The sequence below is a fragment of the Bison bison genome, unplaced genomic scaffold (genome assembly GCF_000754665.1).
Source record: "Bison bison bison isolate TAMUID 2011002044 unplaced genomic scaffold, Bison_UMD1.0 scf7180017864495, whole genome shotgun sequence".
Classification (NCBI taxonomy): domain Eukaryota; kingdom Metazoa; phylum Chordata; class Mammalia; order Artiodactyla; family Bovidae; genus Bison; species Bison bison.
The window spans coordinates 14,119,637-14,139,847 of record NW_011495054.1 but is presented as its reverse complement, the minus strand read 5'-3'; the positions used below and the strand labels follow the sequence as shown (position 1 = coordinate 14,139,847).

Here is a 20,211-nt window from a genome sequence, read left to right as displayed (position 1 = left end):
GCCCTGGAGGAGGTGTCCGTCGAGCTCTTCCCTCCGCTGTTTACGGCGGCCTTTGCCGGGAGGCACACCCATGCCGTGAAGGCGATGGTGCAGGCCTGGCCCTTCCCCTACCTCCCGATGGGGGCCCTGATGAAGGACTACCAGCCTCATCTGGAGACCTTCCAGGCTGCACTTGATGGCCTGGACCTCCTGCTTGCTGAGGAGGTCCGCCCTAGGTAACGTCGACCTGGCAGACTGGTGGAGCCTGGGGTGTGAGCAAGATGCAGCCAGGGCAGGAAGATGAGGGGTCACCTGGGAACAGGCGTTGGGTGTACAGGACTGGTTGAGGCTCAGAGGGGACAAAAGGCACGTGGGCCTCCCCCCCAGTGTCCCTTAAAGTGGGAACCAAGGGGGCCCCGGAAGCCGGAGGAGCTGTGGTGTGTGGAGTGCAGAGCCCTCGCGGGGTCCTGATGCCCGTCGGCCTCTGCGCAGCTCAGCGTGTGCCCCGCGGCCCCGCAGGCGGTGGAAGCTGCAGGTGCTGGACTTGCGCCGGAACGCCCACCAGGACTTCTGGACCTTGTGGTCCGGCATCAAGGCCAGCGTGTGCTCACTGCTGGAGCCGGAGTCAGCCCAGCCCATGCAGAAAAGGAGCAGGGTAGAGGGTTCCAGGGGTGGGGGCTGAAGCCTGCGCGGGGCCCTGTGGAGGTGCTGGTCGACCTGTGCCTCAAGGAGGACACGCTGGACGAGACCCTCTGCTACCTGCTGAAGAAGGCCAAGCAGAGGAGGAGCCTGCTGCACCTGCGCTGCCAGAAGCTGAGGATCTTCGCCATGCCCATGCAGAGCATCAGGAGGATCCTGAGGCTGGTGCACCTGGACTCCATCCAGGACCTGGAGGTGAACTGCACCTGGAAGCTGGCCACGCTGGGCAGGTTCCTGCCGCACCTGGGCCGGATGGGCAACCTGCGCCGGCTGCTGCTGTCGCGCGTGCGCCTGTTGCCGCACACCGCCCCCGCCCGGGAGGCGCACTGCGTCCGCCAGCTCACCGCCCAGTTCCTGAGCCTGCCCCACCTGCAGGAGCTCTACCTGGACTCCATCTCCTTCCTCGAGGGCCGGCTGCACCAGGTGCTCAGGTGAGGCGTGGCGCCAGCTCCAGAGACCAGAGCAGGCCTCTCTTGTTTCGTGCCCGCTGGGGACATTGCCAGGGTGCCTGGCCACTCGGAAGTCCTCACGATGCCGCCGCTCTGACCCTGGGCATCTTGTCAGGTCACTTCCCTGGTTAGGGTCAGAGGTGTGGCCTAGGTTAAATGCTGTCAAAGGGGACTCCTTTCTGGGAGTCCGCATAGTGGGGGCTTGGTGTGATGCCCTTGGGAATTCTTTCCGAGAGAGTGATGTCTTAGCTGAGATAATGACAGATAACTAAGCGAGAAGGACGTTGGTCCATCAGGTGTGAGGTTTGAAGTCCAAAGCTCTGTCTCTCCCTCCCACCTGCCCCTTCTGTCCTGAGCTGTTTTAGGCTCCAGGTGAGCTGTGGGAAGTGGGTGATTCTGGAGATGACAAGAAGGGATCAGGAGGGGAAAATCGTGGCTCCTAAGCAGTCCAGAGAAGAGAAAAAGTCAAATAAGCATTATTGTTAAAGTGGCTCCAGTCTCTTTAAGTCCAAATTATAATTATAATTTTCCTCTAAGACCTCTGAATACATAGGAAATCCTCAGTAACAGGTTATTGCTCTGCCTTGAACACAGTGATAAAAGCTGGGAGGATGCAGCCTAATCTGTCTGTGTGAATGAGTTGTATTGATTCCCTTTTTGGCAGCTGCAAACTCCAAGCATTAGGAATAAATATGTTCACTGAGAAACCAGAAGAAAGAAAGAAAGAAAAAAAAAAAAGAATTGTAGGTGTTGATGGACGGTTTGTGGCCCCTGAATATCTGGGGGATATTCACCCAGGGATCGCGTGTAACTGCTGGGACCCCCAGCCCATGTCCACTGCATCCAGCCTGCTGTTGAATTCAACTAGTCGTGTCCTGTAAACCGTCTTAATTCCTGCTAACCAAATACTAGTAAGCTGAAATAGGCAAATAACATTTGTTTACTGTTTGTTTCCCACATTGAAAATAGTTCACCATTTTGTGCAGGGGGAGGTCATACCCCTGTGAGCATGACCTTCCCCCCGGAAGAGCCCCTGCCTTCCCGTCAAGAAGGGGAGAGGCCAGCTCCAAGCCAGTGAGATGCCTTGTGTTCCCGTGAAAAAAGCCTCTCCTGCCCACATCCCTCTGCCTGCCACCTCCGTCCCTGGGACTGACTGCCCTGTCTCTCCCCAGGTGCCTGAAGACCCCTCTGGAGACCCTGTCGATCACCAACTGCCTGATTTTGGAGTCAGACCTGACGTACCTGTCGCAGTGCTCGAGCGTCGGCCTGCTGAAGGACCTGGGCCTCAGTGGGGTCAACCTGACCAGCCTCAGCCTGGAGCCCCTGCAGGTCCTGATCGAGAGGACCTCGGCCACCCTGCAGGACCTGGACCTGGAGGAGTGCAGCATCGTGGACTCCCAGTTCCGCGCCCTCCTGCCCTCCCTGAGCCGCTGCTCCCAGCTCACCACCTTCCGCTTCTGCGGCAACCCCATCTCCATGGCCGTGCTGGAGAGCCTGCTGCACCACACGGTGGGGCTGAGCAGGCTGAGCCACGTGCTGCACCCCGCACCCCTGGAGAGCTGTGAGGGCGTGCGCGGCATCCTGCACCCGGCCCGCCTGGCTCGGCTGCACGCCCGGCTCAGCAGCTGCTGCACACGTCTGGGTGGCCAGCACGATCTGGTTCAGCGCCAGCCCCTGTCCCCACTGCGGGGACGAGCTCTTCTACGGCATCTGGCCCATCCTGTGCCCCTGCTACATGCCCGCCTAGCCCAGCTCACGAGTTGCAGGCTTTGTCCCCGGCACTGGGACACTGCCACCCAGACCTCAGTGCATCTAGAAGGAACACAAACCACAGTTTCAGACAATTGTTCAGTGCGTGCGGGAAAAGGAAAGGTGATTTAGAGTGGGCAGGGGGGAGGGGTTGGTGGGATGTTGGAGAGATGTGTTCCTACAAAGTTAGAAATGTGAATCTGAATTCTGGAGGGGGAGTTTGGGCTTGGGAGGTTGATGGGGTCATTACCCCCGTGTTGGATTGTTCCAAAGAAATAAAGGGAACTTCAGTGTCAATCATTTGGTGTCCTCTGTGATCTGTGACCATGATTCTCCCCTTTAAACTCATGGCTCTCCTGTTAGTGGTTAAATAACCACCTCACTCACTGAGCGTGAGTGCGGCCTAGATGCTCTCTGACAGCCAAGGATCGGCTACAGGAGTTGAGGGCACCATTTACCCACTCCCTGTGGTTCTCATTTCCAGGGCATCCACCTCCTCACTTATTTCTGAAGCTGTTCAATCTGTCGTCACATACAAGGTGTGTCCTCAAGGGCCTGGAACGAACTAAGTGTCCAGGAGCGAGCACAGCTGGAGGGAACCGTCTTCCACGGGACTCTCGCTGCTAACCCCACCCAGGCCCTGGACTCCAGCATTTTCCCCAGTGGATCCAGCAGATGTGAAGCCTCAATCTCGGACCCTGGGCAGTGCCAAGATGGGTTCACTGTGCAAAGTCAGGCCTGGAGTCCTGGGGGATATTCGCCCGCAGACCATCTGGAGCCCATGCCCACCTTCCCACTGCTCAGCCGTATCTGACTCTTTGGGACCCCATGGACTGTAGCCTGCCAGGCTTCTCTGCCCATGGGATTCTACAGGTGAGAATACTGCAGTGGGTAGCCATCCTCTTTTCCAGGAGATCTTCCCAACCCAGGGATTGAACTTGGGTCTCCTGCATTGCAGGCAGATTCTTTACCATCTGAGCAGCCAGGGAAGCCTCCAGGTTCTAAGAGACAACCCAACATCCCTGAATCCATTGTCTATATGTGCTTTTATGCCACTAATATCCCCACAGGTTTTATTTTGTTTTTACATTAATAAAAACTTACACAATTATTTATTCAAAGGCTGACGGAAATCCATTCCCAATCGTCAAAAAAAGTCACTTCCGAGTTCAGTATTTCAGTGTTGAGTGTAACTTGGCATTTTTCTCCTTGGTGTGATTCATCTGTAACTTTTTTTTTAAAACCTTAATCCTTAAGTTTTTACCTTAAGCCACATGGTAAAGATAAAATTTCCTCCAAATCCTGGTTCTCTGCCAACCTGGCAGCACTAAGGCTTTTAACTAATTCTCTTTGCCCATCAGAGATCTTTGCTGAGACCAAGTCCTCTAAGATTCAGAGAAGATTTAGCAACTAAACAAAATAACAGCACCCCTTCAGAGTGGAGGGCTCCAACTATACCCCTTTTTGTGACCGAAGGAGCTGGGACCGGCATGGACCACCAAAATTTTGATCTAGGAATGTCCTGGAAATTAGCATCACCTTGATTTGAGCTTCCCTGGTGGCTCAGCTGGTAAAGAATCCACCTGCAATGCAGGAGACTCAGGCTTAGTCCCTGAATCGGGAAGATCCCCTGGAGAAGGGAGTGGCTACCCACTCCAGTATTCTTTCTTGGAGAATTCCATAGAGGAGCCTGTCGGGTTACAGTACATGGAGTCACAATAAATCAGACAGGACTGACTAACACTTTCACTTCACCTTTAATCCTGTGGGTAAGCAGGTGGTGCAAGTCATTGAGTTTTTCAGTGTGTCACGGTCCCTTATGTTTTGGCCCCTCTCTGTCCTACCCTTGATTTAAGCTGCGAAACCATCCTTTTATGATTTCTTACTCAGTGAGTTAGAACTGAGAGCAGAAGCAGCAAGAAGCCAGAAGCTCTGCACTGATTAGGTGAGAATGAAGAAGGAGAGTGAAAGAGCCGGCTTAAAACTAAGTATTAAAAGAATTAAGATCGTGGCCTCTGGCCCCATCACTCCATGGCCAATAGAAGGGGAAAGGGTGGAAGTCCTGACAGATTTCCTCTTCTTGGGATGTGCAATCACTGCAATGGTGATTGCAACCATGAAATCAAAAGATGGTTGCTTCTTGGCAGGAAAGCTATGACAAACCTAGACAGTGTGTTGCAAAGCAGAGACGTTACTCTGCCGACAAAGGTCTGTATAGTCAGGGCTACGGTCTTCCAAGTGGTCATGTGCGGTTGTGAGAGCTGGACCACAAAGAAGGCAGAGCGCCAAAGAATTGTTCCTTCACGTTGTGGTGCTGGTGAAGACTCCTGAAAGCCCCTTGGACAGCAAGAAAGTCAAACCAGTCAATCTTAAGGGAGATCAACCCTGAATACTTGTTAGAAGGACTGATGCTGAAGCTGAAGGTCCACTCTATTGGTCATGTGATGTGAGCAGCTGACTCACTGGAAAAGTCCCTGATGCTGGGCAGGATTGAGGGCAGAAGGAGAAGAGGGCGACAGAGAATGAGACGGCTGGATGGCATCACCAATGCAATGGACATGAACTTGGGCAAACTTCAGGAGATGGTGAGGGACAGGGAGGTCTGGCGCGCTGCAGTCCGTGGGGTTGAAGATACAACTGGGCAAATTAACAACAACAGTCTCTTGAGATAAAGCTGTTCCAGGGAGAGTAGAAGAGGAAAAGGTTTGTGAGAACAATGGAAGCGCCAAGCTCTCCCCTAGAGGAAGTGGGTAGAGGCTGGCCACCTGGATGAGTGCCCTTTTGAAAGGCGTGCCTTCTGGCCACCTTGTAGAGTCCACTTCTCACACAGCCCTGATCTGTAGGTCAGCAGGCACCAGCCTGTGTCCTGAGGGCCTGACCTCCTCCTGGGTACCGGGTTCTCAGTTGGTGTGAGGGGTGGACACTCAGGCTGACCACATGTCACTCCATGGCCACAAGCGCCAGGGAGCTTCCTCCTTGAGCACAGCAATGGACCTGGACTGGAGTTGGCCCTGGGGTTTCCATGGAAGGAAAGGTGGGAAAGGTCATGTCTGTCTTTGTTTTTGTTTCTTAGGCGGCCTGCGAACGCAGCTTGCAGGATCTTAGTTCCCCAACTGAGGATAGAATCCATGCCCTCAGCAGTGAAAGTGTGCAGAGTCCTAACCACTCCAGGACTACCAGAGAGTTCCCAGTAGGTCATTTCTTGAGCCTGGCAGACGGCCCAGAAGTCTGACATTGGCTGCTGAGAGGCAGCCTTCTATGGGTCAGGCTTTGATGAAGTCACCAAACATTCCTCTCTCGCTGACCTCTGGGAGCCCTGTGACCATGGCCCATATCATAGAAACTTCTGGAGATAGAGAGAACTGAAGGACGACATATCCCCTCCCCACTCGTATTCCTTTCCTGGCTACAGACCCAAATGCCTTCCAATAAATTCATCTGCTCTCAACCCATCTACAGAAAGCATGCTGTCCTTCCTGGAAACCTTCCCTGCAGAAAAGGCTGAACTCATGTCCTCTGCTTCTTCCTAACCTAACATATGAAGGCTTTTCTGTACATCTGGTGATAAGCTTCAGTGTGTTCTGCTGGACAGCTGTGGTTTTTCTTCTTTTTTTTTTTTGTTAAAACACACTCCCCTTCACATCCAGGATGGTTTGAGCACAGGCCTCGCTCTGTTCTCAAGGTTCTGTCCTTCACAATCTAGGAGAGAAGTAAAAAAAAGTTGGGGCCAGAAAGAGAGTTGGGCGGGGACCTTTAGCAGCTGTGGTCTGCAAGAAGGGGTCCACAGGAACAGGCTGCGTCCTGGAAAATCTGGGCGGGTGGGCATTTGTTGATGGGTGGGAGTCCCCTGGGAGCTGAGTCATCACCTGCATACCCCTTACCTGTCCTTGAGGTGAGCCCTCTCTAGGGACCCCTCATCTAAAGAATGTGTTAAAGTACTAAGGTGGCCACCAGAAATAGCACAGACTTAAACAACAGGAAACATTTTTCTCCCAGTTCTGGAGGCCAGAAGTCCAGGATCAAGGTGGTGACAGTGTGGTGCCTCCGCAGGTCTCTTTCCTTGATGCGCAGACAGCTGCACTCTCGTGTCCTCCTGTCCCTTTATGCCCACGCATCCTTGATGTCTTGTGTGTCCTAATTTCCTCTTTTTTTTTTTTTTTCTGGCGGTGCTGCTTCGCTTCTGGGTCTTAGTTTCCAGACCAGGGATTGAAACTGGGCCCTTGGCAGTGAAAGCTCTGAGCCCTAACCACTGGCCTTGCAGGGAATTCCCCTCTCTCTTTTTATATAGAGAACCATCAGATTGGTCTAGGGCCCACCCTAGTGACCTCGTTTTAACTTAATCACCTCGTTAAAGGTATTATCTCCAAATACGGTTACATTCCAAAGTGTTGGGGGTTAGGACTTCTACAGATAATTTAAAAAAATTCATTAATTTCTTTGACCACACCAGGTCTTAGTCGTGGCACGTGGGGTCTTCGGTCTTCCGGGCAGCACGTGGGATCTAGCTCCCTGACCAGGGACTGGGAGTGCAGAGTCTTAGCCACTGGACCATTGTGAAAGTCCCCTCAACATATGGATTTTGCAGGACACAAGGAAGCCCCAAACAGGGTTGATGGTAGGGTGATTTGCCTGGCTACACATTTGCACCCTACCTGCTCCTTAGAAATATCTGAGACCTTTAATAACGTTGACTCCCGGTCCCATTCCTGGAGATACTGATTCTGGGGGTATGGAGTAAGACCGGCAGAATCAACCAGAACATCAGTACTTTTCAAAAGCTCTCTAGTACTCACTGTTTAATATGGACACCTTAAGTAGCCTGGGAAACACCTGGAGCTTGTGAGAAACTCAGACCCTGAGGCCCCACCCACAGCTGTTGGACGAGAATGTGTTTTTGCACAAGACACGTAGGCAATTCCTTAGATTCACTGAGGGTTAAGAAGCACAGCCCAGATTTGCAAGTGTGGTCCAGACTGAGAAGTTTGGATCCAGATCTCTGGGCTTTGCTTATACCCTAACTTCCTTCAATATGAAGGACATCCAAAAGCCCCAACAGAGGGTGGAGAGGTCCTAGAATCCTGAAGGGTGGTGGGGAGGATGAACTCCCAGCTCAAGCTACAGCATCTGATTGGTTTATTGAATTACCAATAACCTGCTCCTCCCAAGGCAGGCGCTCAGCGTGTCACAGGAAGAAAAAATGAATTCCTGACCCTCGACCCTCAGGGCCTCCTGAAGGAGTAGATTCTGGGGTATTTTAAACATATTCTTACTGTTGTTTGGGCTCCCCTCGTGGCTCAGCTGGTAAAGAATCTGCCTGCAATGCGGGAGACCTGGGTCTGATCCCTGCGTTGGGAAGATCCCTTGGAGACGGGAAAGGCTACCCACTCCAGTATTCTAGCCTGGAGGACCCTTCTAGTCTCAAAGGGTCGGACACGACTGAGCGACTTTCACTTTCACTGCTGTGGTTTAGTTGCTAAGTTGTGTCTGACTCTTTTGTTACCCCATAGACTGTAGCCTGCCAGGCTCCTCTGTCCATGGGATTTCCCAGGCCAGAATACTGGAGTGGGTTGCCATTTCATCCTCCAGGGGATCTTTCCGACCCAGAGATTGAACCCAGGTCTCCTGCATTAACAGGTGGATTCTTTACCGCTGAGCCACCAGAGATCAATGTTTCCCAAAGTATTGGAGGATTTTACACCCTGGGATACACTTCACTTCAGAATCAAGTGAGGCAAACATTGAACTTTCAGATTCCCAGACCCCCTCCTCTGGCAATTTGAGTTTCTTAGGTGTGATATGCAGCCCTGGAATCTCTGTGTTTAACAATGTCCCAGGTGATTCTGAGATTTGAGCAATCTTTAGAAGCATATGAAAGTGAAAGTGTTAGTCATCCAGTTGTGTTCGACTCTTTGCAAACCCATGGATAGTAGTTCCCCAGGCTCCTCTGTCCATGGAATTCTCCAGGCAAGAATACTGGAGTGGACAGCCATTCCCTTCTCTAGGAGATCTTCCTGACCCAGGGATCAAACCCCGGTCTCCTGTACTGCAGGCAGATTTTTTACTGTCTGAGCCATCAGGGAAGCCTAGAAGCATAAGTAAGTAGTCAAAATTTTCCTTTCTTTCCGCTAAGTTTTTGCAAACATTTAAAAATTGACATCCAAAATGTTTTTGTCACAAGTGCAAACACTGCAAAGGAGTAGCTTTTGGCATACAATAAAAACAAACCCTTTAAGTAAATCAAACTAGGAATTCCGTGGCAAACAAGTGGTTAGTGCTCAGTGCTTTCACTCTGGTGACCTGGGTTCAGTCCCTGGTCAGGAAACTAAGATCCTGCAGGAAGTCTCACGGTGTGTCCATAAATAAATAAAACTGTTAATATCATGCTTTCAAATATATCCAGAAGAATGTAAATAGCATAGAGTTTTAAAAAGTATTTATTTTTATTTACTTTTTTGGCTGCCTTGGGTCTTAGTTGTGGCATGCAGGATCCTGCGTTGGTTCTACTGCCCTCTGGCATGTGGCATCTTAGTTCCCCAACCACGGATCAAATCCACGTTCCCTGCGTTGGAAGGCAGATTCTCAACCACTGGACCACCAGGGAAGTCCCTAGCCTTGGGTTTTGATACTCACCGACATTGGAGAAGGACATGGCAACCCACTCCAGTATTTTTGCCTGGAGAATTCCATGGATAGAGGAGCCTGGCTGGCTACAGTCCATGGGGTCACAAAGAGTCAGACACAACTGAGCGACTAGGCACAGCACTCACCAACAACTGTTTTAAAAGAGTATAAAACGAGCTCTTTCTAATGGTCAGGTTTTTTTGTTTTTTTTTTTTTTCTTGCTTCATTGAGATGCAATGGACATATATTGTGTAAATTTAAGGTGAACACATGTTGATTTGATAAGAAAGGTATTTTTGATGTTATATCTGGTTACAGCACTGAAGATCATGTTCATTAGTGAACTTCATTTTTGTTCTAATTCAGTGAGTCTGTTACCTTATAAGGAATGGAAATACACATATTTCTTCTCTGAAATCGTCCCTCCCTCTAAGGGAGGAAGGCTGTAAAGGCAGTGGGAGGGAAAGCTTGAGATATAATCTAGGTGGTGCAAAGGGGAAGGAGAGAGAAGAAGGGGAGTGAGGGAGGGAGGGAGAAGGAGGGGGACCAGGGTGTGACCTGACACCCTGACGTGGTTTAAGAAAGCATGAGCCCCTGCCTAGAAGAGCTCCTGGGGTTCACAGTGAGGACCCCGGGAATACAGCGGGTGCTGAGTCTTCAAGTGCAGATCACTTGGGAGTAAGCTTGCTTCCTGCCCCCTCACCCTGGCCCCCCACCCCTAAATCCACCCCCCTTGCCCCCAGAAGAGAACAGGGGTTTGCAGTTTGCAGCTGGAGAATTTTCTAGCATTGGAAGAGGACCCCTGCATTTTTAGGTTCCTGACATGAGCCGGAGCTCTGTTGGAATAGCTGTGTGGACCACCTTCCCCTGCCCTTAAGCTGCTGAACCGAAAATAACTAAAGATGCAGATAAACTGGAGATAAGGTGGTGGGCCTCTGGATGCCAGATAGAGGAAAGTGGGGACTCTCACCACACTGAGACCTGGGAAATAGCCCCTGGGAGGGGCCCTGAAGCCCCACCCACATTCTTTCCTCTCTCTAGCAATTTGGTAGAAAGGTTTCTAGTTGAAAGATCCTATGGGGAAAAACTGGTTCAGAAACCTGATTGGAGTCCGGTTTGGATACTGTGGATTGGATTAGAATGGGCTTTAAAAGGCTTGGAATCTCCTGATCCGGCCTCACTGAGAAAAGGCTTTTGGAGAGCCAGGTAGGAGTTCCACAGACACAGGACACAGGACGTGGTGCTGGCATTTCCACAGAAATCTCTCTGGGACGTGGAGACAAAGACACTCCAGCCTCACCCTTAGCTGCACTGAGTCAACTGGACTTCAGGAGCTGGTGAGCCATGGGGTTTGGAATGCTTCATTTTGTTCTCTGCAGCCATGAGTCTGCAAAATTTATCTGTAAAGGGCTAGAGAGTAACCAGGCATCAAGGGCCATGCGGTCTCTGCCATTAGCAGTGTGAAACAGCCTTGCTGCTGCTGCTAAGTCGCTTCAGTCATGTCCGACTCTGGGTGACCCCATAGACGGCAGCCCACCAGGCTCCCCCGTCCCTGGGATTCTCCAGGCAAGACAGCCTTGGGCAGCGGCAAATGATCACGGTTGTTTTCCAATAAAACTTTATTTGTGACACTGAAATTTAGATAGCATATAATTTTCACATGTCACAAAATATTCCTTTGCTCCCCCCAAATTAAAAAAAATGTAAAAATATTAAACGTATTTTTAAAAGTTAAAAAAAAACTAAAACATAAAAAGTTAAAAAAACCTAAATTCTTAGCTTGCTTGTTGGGAGAAAAAAACAAACAGGAGGCAAGCCAATTTGTCAATCCCTGTCTAAACCATTTGCCTATGTAATGCAGCTAGCATCCCATTAGTGACTTGTGACATGAATTTAGTAGGCTGGATTCTGCTTATGAAAAATAAAAATTTTTATTAAGTCTCAGATGACATCAGCTGTAAGATGCAACATTATTCCTTTTTTTTTTTTTTGCCACACCCTGTGGCATGTGGGGTATAGATCCCTGACCAGGGATTGAACCCATGCCCCCTGGAGTGGAAGTGAGGAATCTTAACTACTGGATCACCAGGGAAGTCCCACAGCATTATTTTTCATACCACTATAAACTTTTATATATATTTATATACATGTGTATGCATGTGTGCTCAGTTGCTTCAGTCATGTTTGACTCTTCGCAACCCCATGGACTGTAGCCCACCAGGTTCGTCTGTCCATAGGATTCTTCAAGCAGGAATACTGGAGTGGGTTGCCATGCCCTCCTCCAGGGGGTCTTCCTGACCCAAAGATGGAACATGCGTCTCTTATGTCTTCTGCATTGGCAGGAGCGTCCTTTACCGCTACGGCCACGATTTACACACAGCCAAACAAACTATGATATGCTACTGATGAAATGTGATCTGGTATCAGAAATGGTCAAATGTAAATTTTAGAATGTCCCTTAATGTCAATGAAACGTGTTAATGGCATGGAAACTATCAACAAATGTATTATATGGAGAGAAATTGTGTTACAAACCTTTTATTTCAATGACCACCACCGGCCCTGTCAGCATCCTGCTACATACTGGCTGACTTGCTCCCTTGCATGATAGTTTTAAATCATTAAGATTTGGATTTCATTAAATGCTTGGAGAAATCGCTTCTCAGCCTTTTGGCTAAGATCAAGTGTAAGTACCCAGGGAGCCAGGAATTAGTGGGTCGAGCCTGTGGTACAGATAAATGATTGTATTAATCAGTTACTGTTTATTTATGCAGCAGACATGTAGCACTGACAGATGCCACATGTTTTTCTAGAAACAAAAATACAGCAGCCCAATAGCTCTGGAGGTGAATATGGCATGTGAGTTGGGGGAGGCTGTGATTTCTGACACCATGGTCAGGGAAGCCTGGCAGAGAAACTGTGGACCGAGGCAGGTCAGGAGCTGGGTGATGGTACTTGAGACAGCGTCCAAGGCAGGGGGAGCAGCAGAAGTCCTGAGAAGGCCCCGTCCTCTGTCCTTGGTACCCTTGGGAGATTGGGTCCCGGAACCCTGCACCCGCAGATACCAAAGTCCATGGGTGCTCAAGTCCCTTATATAAAATTGTGCAGTCTTTGCATGTAACTTAAGGGGATGCTCCCGCATGCTTTCAATCATCTCCACATTCCTTATAATACCTAATACAATGTCGATGCTGTGTAAACAGTTTCAAGTACAGTGTAAATGCTATATATATATAGTTGCCAGCATGAGGCAGGTTCAAGTTTTGCTATTAGAACTTTCTGGAATTTTTTTAAAAAATATTTTTGATCCATGTGTATAGAGTCTGGTGCCTTCTGGACTCACAGAGTGGAGGGAGTGAGGGGCACCCCCAAGGAACAGCTGGGGCTCTTTTGGACATTTTATGTTGGTCAGCATTTCTGAGTGAGATTGGAGATCTGTAAGCAAAACGGTGCCTACCAGCTCTCCTGTAGAGTTTAACAGGAGTGCTGGGGCCACCATGGGGAGACAAGGCAAAAGTGGGGGCTGGAGAAGTAAGTTTAAAACTGTCATGTCACTTAACTGAGTCTGAGATGTTTCCTTAGGTATAGAATAAGGGTGTTAATGCTAAGGCGCGTCAGTCGTGTCCGACCCTGTGTGACCCCATAGACGGCGGCCACCAGGCTCCCCCGTCGCTGCTGCTCAGTCGCATCAGTCGCGTCCGACTCTGTGTGACCCCATAGACGGCAGCCACCAGGCTCCCCCGTTCCTGGGATTCTCCAGGCAAGAACACTGGAGTGGGTTGCCATTTCCTTCTCCAAAGGGTGTTAATAGTTATCTCAATGTTTCAGCCAATGATTAAATCAGGTACTAATTTTGTCTTTTGAAAGAGATATAATCATCACCACTTAACTAAAGAGAATAAGTTCCAAGACCCCCAGTGGACATCTGTAACCTCACATAGCATCAACCCTATATACACAATGTTTTTTCTATACAGACACACCTGTGATGCAGTTTATTTTATAAAAGCACAGTAAGAGATTGGCAACTAATAATAACAGGAAAGTGAAAGCGAAGTCGCTCAGTCGTGTCTGACTCTTTGCCACCCCATGGACTGCAGCCTACTACGCTCTTCTGTCCATGGGATTTCCCAGGCAAGAATTCTGGAGTGGGTTGCCATTTCCTTCTGCAGAGGATCTTCCCGACCCAGGGATCGAACCTGGGTCTCCCAAATTGTAGGCATACACTTTACCATCTGAGCCACCAGGGAAGGAGTAATAATAACATAGAACAATTATAACAATATACTTTTATAAAAGTTTTGTGAATGTAGTCTCTATGTAAAATATATTACTGTACTAATTTAGTGATTTTTTTTTCACCCTAACTAAGCACTTACTATGTTCTGTGGCTATACCTTTTGCAGTTTGAGGTCTGACAGCAAAACTAACCCAGATTTCTTTTCTCTTCCTCACATTCACCACAGATCTTAGCAACCTCAGCATACAGTTTTTTCTCTTTTTATATTAAATTGAGAACTTCAATCTTTTCACTTAAAGGAAGCACTTAATGGATTCTTTCTGGCATATCTAAATGGGCAGCATCACTCCACTTATGCTTTGGGGCTGTTATTGAGTAAAATAAGGGTGACTTGGTCACAAGCCCTGTGACGTCTCAACAGTCATTGTGGTAAATGAGTGGCAAACGGGTGAGATGTGCAGGACTAAGGAACGATTCACATTCTGGGCAGGAGGAAGCAGGATGGCATGAGATTCCAATCACACTCCTCAGAATGACATGCAATTTAACACTTGTGAGTTATTTATTTCTGGACTTTTCCATTTAGTATTTTCGGTGAACAACTGAGGGTTAACGGAAACCACAGAGAGTGACACCTGAGATCAGGGGAGATGACCTTGTCCTGTGGTTGCCTTTAGGTGGAAAAAACACTAGGAGGGGCCACTTGAAGCCAAAAGCGATTGTAAAATGGCCCATCTCTTCCCGTGTGAGGAAGCACAAGCACGACCACAACCCGAGAAAAAGACCGCAGGGTCCAAACCCAGAGATGAGGACGATGGCGATGCTGAGGTCATCTTTGTTGGAGTGCAGCACGTCAGTGAGGATGCTGAAACCCTCTTTGTCAGAGGGATTTCAAGTTCAAAGCCAGTCATTTCTAACATTTTGAATGGAGTGACCAGGGACTCATCTTCAAGAAGAAAGAAGGGCCACGTGGGTCCAGATCCCTCCTGCACGTCGCAGCCTGCAAATCTCAGGACCCCAGCATCAGAGCCAGCGGCCGTCTCCCCAGCTTCTCAGTCTGAATGGGGAGGAAGAGACAATCCTATTATTTTCGAGCCTTCATCTAAACCTGATTATAAAACGAGCTCTCTGCAAGCCATGCTTCACAATTCAGAATTGCTCTCTCCGCGGTCTCACTGTCTATCTGGAGCTGTTCTCTCATTAGGAGTCAAGGATGAAAGTCCTCTTAATTCAAAGCAATGTCCTACTTCAGATGTAAATTTTAACAGTGGGAATCCCAAAAGACCCAAACTTAGCGATGGAATCCCAGGGGGACCTGCCTCCACCATGCCCTCTCCAGGTATATCTCCTACAAAGGACACGATTATGACCTTGGAAGATCTCCTGACCTCACCGAGCCATGTTCATGGCGGGGCATCACTTTCACGGACTCACGCAAATAACCAGGCATGCTTCAGTCTTATGGATCCAGACAGAACATGTAGTTTGGAAGGGCTGGAGAAAACAGACTTTTTGACTCTAGCAAGTCAGAGCAAGACTGTTGATCCCATGAAAGGAAATCTGATCATGTTACTTGATGACTTTTACTATGGACAGCATACAGGAGATGGGCAGCCAGAACAGAAGACTCACACAGCCTTTAAATGCCTCAGCTGCTTGAGAGTTCTAAAAAATGTCAAGTTTATGACCCACGTGAGGAACCACCTGGAGCTTGAGAGGCAGAAGGGTGATGGCTGGGAAATCCACACCGCCTGCCAGCACTGCCGCCGCCAGTTCCCCACCCCGTTCCAGCTGCAGTGTCACATTGAAAGTGTCCACGCTTCCCGGGAGCCCTCCGCGGTCTGTAAAATCTGTGAATTGTCCTTCGAAACAGATCAGGTTCTCTTACAGCACATGAAGGACAGTCACAAACCTGGCGAAATGCCCTACGTGTGCCGCGTTTGCAATTACAGATCGTCAGCCTTTGCCGACGTAGAGGCGCATTTTAGAACGTGCCATGGAAACACGAACAATTTGCTCTGTCTGCTTTGCCTCAGAATTTTCATACTGGCGACATCCTTCGTAAATCACGCCTGGAGGCACTGGAACAAGAGGGTCTTTCCATGTTCCAGGTGCCGGCTACAGTTTTTGAACCTGAAGGAGAAGACAGAGCACCAAACCAAGCATCACCAGTCATTCAAAATGCCAGAGCAATTGCAAGGGTTGCCTCCTGAAACAGAGGTCATGATTCGAACTTCAGTTCAGCTGGGACTGAGAGAGACAGCATCCATCATTGTGAGGAACACTGACGCCCAAGTGCCACCCAGAAAAACTACACAGAAGATGACTATGAACACAAAATATTCCAGACGTGTTGCAGCAAGGGATCTGGCTAAAAATTATGTTCTACCCACCTCCAGAAATTCGGAAAAGCCCTGTTGAGGTTCAGCCAGCTGTACATAAAGACCCTGCCTGGCTTTTGTTGTTCAGTTACTCAGTCGTGTCTGACTCCCTGTGACCCTATGAACTTCAGTACGCCAGGCTTCCCTGTCCATCACCATCTCCCAAAGCTTGCTCAAACTCATTCTATCGGGTTGCTGATGCCATCCAACCATCTCGTCCTCTGTCACCCCTTCTGCTCCTGCCTTCAATATTTCCCAGCATCAGGGTTTTTTCCAATGAGTTGACTCTTCCCATCAGGTGGCTAAAGTATTGGAGCTTCAGCATCAGTTCTTCCACTGAATATTCAGGGTTGATTTCCCTTAGGATTGACTGGCTGGATCTCCTTGCAGTCCAAGGGACTCTTGAGAGTGTTCTCCATTCTCCAGCACCACAATTCGAAAAGATTAATTCTTCAGCACTCAGCCTTCTTTATGGTCCAGCTCTTCCATCTGTATCTGACTCCTGGGAAAACCATAGCTTTGACTTTATGGACATTTGTTGGCAAAGTAATGTCTCTGTCTTTTAATATGCTGTCTAGGTTTGTCACAGCTTTTCTTCCAAGGAGTGAGCGCCTTTTACTTTCATGGCCTCTGTAACCATCCACAGTTATTTTGGAGCCAAGAAAATAAACTCTGCCTTTACTGTACCTGAGATTGTACTTGCTTCATCTCTCTACCATCAAGTAGCTTTGAAATCTCCATGTTCCTTCCTGGCCACTCTCTGCTCCCCAAAGTAACCACTTGTCTGACCTCTAGCACCAGGGATTCATTTTTCTTTGTTTTAAACTTTAAATAAATAGAATCACACAATACAGTTTCTGTTCCCCTGGTCTTGGTTTTCTTTTAAATAAGTGAGATGCATTCTTATTGTGTGTAGCTGTGGAACATTTGTTTTCATTGCTGGGTAGAATTCCCCTGGGTGAATGGGCATAGTCTTATATGTCCATTTTACTGTGCCTGAAATTTGAGGCTCTTATTTTGCCTTTTTGAATAAGCCGCCTATGAACCTGTGTGTGTCTTTCATACTAATTTCTCTAGGATAGCTATATCTGTATGTCTAGACATGAGATTTTCTGATAATGCATGTGGCAATGGTTTAGTTGCTAAGTGGTATTTGACTCTTGCAACCCCATAGACTCTAGCCCACCAGGCTCCACTGTCCATGAGATTTCCCAGGCAAGAATACCACAACGGGTTGGCATTTCTTTCTCCAGGGGGTTTTCCTGACCCAGGATTCAAACCTGGGTCTCCTGCATTGCAGGCAGATTTGTTACTGACTGACCCATTCTAGTATGCAGGTACAGTCAAGTGCTTTTTCAAACTGATTGAAGCAATGTGTGTTTCCACTAACAGTACTGGCATTTCCATTTCTACCGAACACTTGGCACTGTGAGTCTGTTTCATCGTATAACTGAGCAGGACCCTGCAGGGCTTTCCCAGGGACAGACCACCCGCCGCCCACCTCCCACCAATGTATCCTGTCTCTTATTGGTAGGAAAACTTTAGGTCCTAGACCTTCCATGAGTTTCCAAGAACAAATTTAATTAGAAGTGAAAAACTGCAGAAACAAGAAAAAAATCAAGCAAGACAAACAATAATTTGTTGTTGGGCAGTCGTGTTCACTCTTTGCCACCCGATGGACTGCAGCACACCAGACTTCTCTGTCCTTCACCATCTCCTGGAGCTTGCTCAAGCTCAAGTCCATTGAGTCTGTGATGCCATCCAACCATCTCATTCTCTGTCATCCCCTCCTCCTCCTGCCTTCAATCTTTTCCAGCATAATGAGTCGGCTCTTTCCATAAGGTGGCCAAAGTATTGGAGCTTCACTTTCAGCATCAGTCCTTCCAGTGAATATTCAGAGTTGATTTCCTGTAGGACTGACTGGCTTGATCTCCCTGCAGTCCAAGGGACTCTCAAGAGTCTTCTCCAACACCGCAGTGCAAAAGCATCAATTCTTTGGTGCTCAGCCTTCTTTATGGTCCAACTCTCACATCCATACATGATTAGTAGAAGAACCATAGCCTTGACTACACGGACCTTTGTTGGCAAAGTAATGTCTCTGCTTTTTAATATGCCGTCTAGGTTTGTCACAGCTTTTCTTTCAAGGAGCAAGTATCTTTTAACTTCGTGGCTGCAGTCACCATCTGCAGTGATTTTGGAGCTCAAGAAAATAAAGTCTGTCACTGTTTCTATTGTTTCCCCATCTATTTGCCATGAAGCGATGAGACCTTTGACTGTGTGGACAACAACAGACTAGATAATTCTTCAGAGATGGGCATACCAGACCACCTGACCTGCCTCCTGAGAAATCTGTATTCAGGTCAGGAAGCAACAGTTAGAACTGGACGTGGAACAACAGACTGGTTCCAAACAGGGAAAGGAGTACGTCAAGATTGTATATTGTCACCCTGCTTATTTAACTTATATGCAGACTACATCATGAAAAACGCTGGGCTGGATGAAGCACAATCTGGAATCAAGGTTCCTGGGAGAACTATCAACAACCTCAGATATGCAGATCAGTTCAATTCAGTTCAGTCGCTCAGTCGTGTCCAACTCTTTGCGACCCCATGAATTGCACCACGACAGGCCTCCCTGGCCATCACCAACTCCCGGAGTTCTTTCACACTCATGTCCATATAGTCGGTGATGCCATCCAGCCATCTCATCCTCTGTCGTCCCCTTCTCCTCCTGCTCCCAATCCCTCCCAGCATCAGAGTCCTTTCCAATGAGTCAACTCTTCGCACGGGGTGGCCAAAGTACTGGAGTTTCAGCTTTAGCATCAGTCCTTCCAAAGAACACCCAGGACTGATCTCCTTTAGAATGGACTGGTTGGATCTCCTTGAAGTCCAAAGGAGTCTTGGACTCAAGAGTCTTCTCAAGAGTCTTTTCCAACACCACAGTTCAAAAGCATCAATTCTTCAGTGCTCAGCTTTCTTCACAGTCTAACTCTCACATCCATACATGACCACTGGAAAAACCATAGCCTTGACTAGACGGACCTTTGTTGGCAAAGTAATGTCTCTGCTTTTGAATATGCTATCTAGGTTGGTCATAACTTTCCTTCCAAGGAGTAAGCGTCTTTTAATTTCATGGCTGCAATCACCATCTGCAGTGATTTTGGAGCCCAGAAAAATAAAGTTTGCCACTGTTTCCACTGTTTACCCATCTGTTTGCCATGAAGAGATGGGACCGGATGCCATGATCTTTGTTTTCTGAATGTTGAGCTTTAAGCCAACTTTTTCACTCTCCAATTTCACCTTCATCAAGAGGCTTTTTAGTTCCTCTTCACTTTTTGCCATAAGGGTGGTGTCATCTGCATATCTGAGGTTATTGATATTTCTCCTGGCAATCTTGATTCCAGCTTGTGCTTCTTCCAGCCCAGCATTTCTCATGATGTACTCTGCATATAAGTTAAATAAGCAGGGTGACAATATACAGCCTTGACATATTTCTTTTCTTATTTGGAACCAGTCTGTTGTTTCATGTCCAGTTCTAACTGTTGCTTCCTGACCTGCATATAGGTTTCTCAAGAGGCAGGTCAGGTGGTCTGGTATTCCCATCTCTTTCAGAATTTCCCACACTTTATTGTGAGCCACACGGTCAAAGGCTTAGGCATAGTCAATAAAGCAGAAATAGATGTTTTTCTGGAACTCTCTTGCTTTTTCCATGATCCAGCGGATGTTGGCAATTTAATCTCTGGTTCCTCTGCCTTTTCTAAAAGCAGCTTGAACATCTGGAAGTTCACGGTTCACGTATTGCTGAAGCCTGGCTTGGAGAATTTTGAGCATTACTTTGCTAGCGTGTGAGATGAGTGCAATTGTGCAGTAGTTTGAGCATTCTTTGGCATTGCCTTTCTTTGGGACTGGAATGAAAACTGGCCTTTTCCAGTCCTGTGGCCATTGTTGAGTTTTCCAAATTTGCTGGCATATTGAGTGCAGCACTTTCACAGCATCATCTTTCAGGATTTGAAATAGGGCAACTGGAATTCCATCACCTCCACTCTTTGTTCGTAGTGATGCTTTCTAAGGCCCACTTGACTTCACATTCCAGG

At 48.3% G+C, this 20,211-nt stretch overlaps 1 protein-coding gene and 1 pseudogene across 1 annotated transcript; both read left to right on the top strand.

Moving 5' to 3' along the window:
* The window catches only part of LOC104980251, a 4,556-nt pseudogene extending 1,682 nt beyond the window's left edge, over positions 1-2,874 (top strand).
* An 11,589-nt stretch (positions 2,875-14,463) lies between these two features.
* On the top strand, positions 14,464-16,158 carry LOC104980179 (zinc finger protein 280A-like). The gene is made up of 2 exons (XM_010828827.1): positions 14,464-16,048; positions 16,127-16,158. The coding sequence occupies exons 1-2, from the start codon at positions 14,464-14,466 to the stop codon at positions 16,156-16,158; spliced, it is 1,617 nt and encodes a 538-aa protein (XP_010827129.1).
* The last annotated feature ends 4,053 nt before the right edge of the window (positions 16,159-20,211 follow it).

Bases quoted from the DNA above. Each gene is read 5' to 3' on its own strand.
- LOC104980179 (XM_010828827.1), top strand. From the start codon at position 14,464: ATGGCCCATCTCTTCCCGTGTGAGGAAGCACAAGCACGACCACAACCC. The intron at 16,049-16,126 runs CTACACAGAAGA...ATTATGTTCTAC, and splicing joins CCAAGTGCCACCCAGAAAAA to CCACCTCCAGAAATTCGGAA.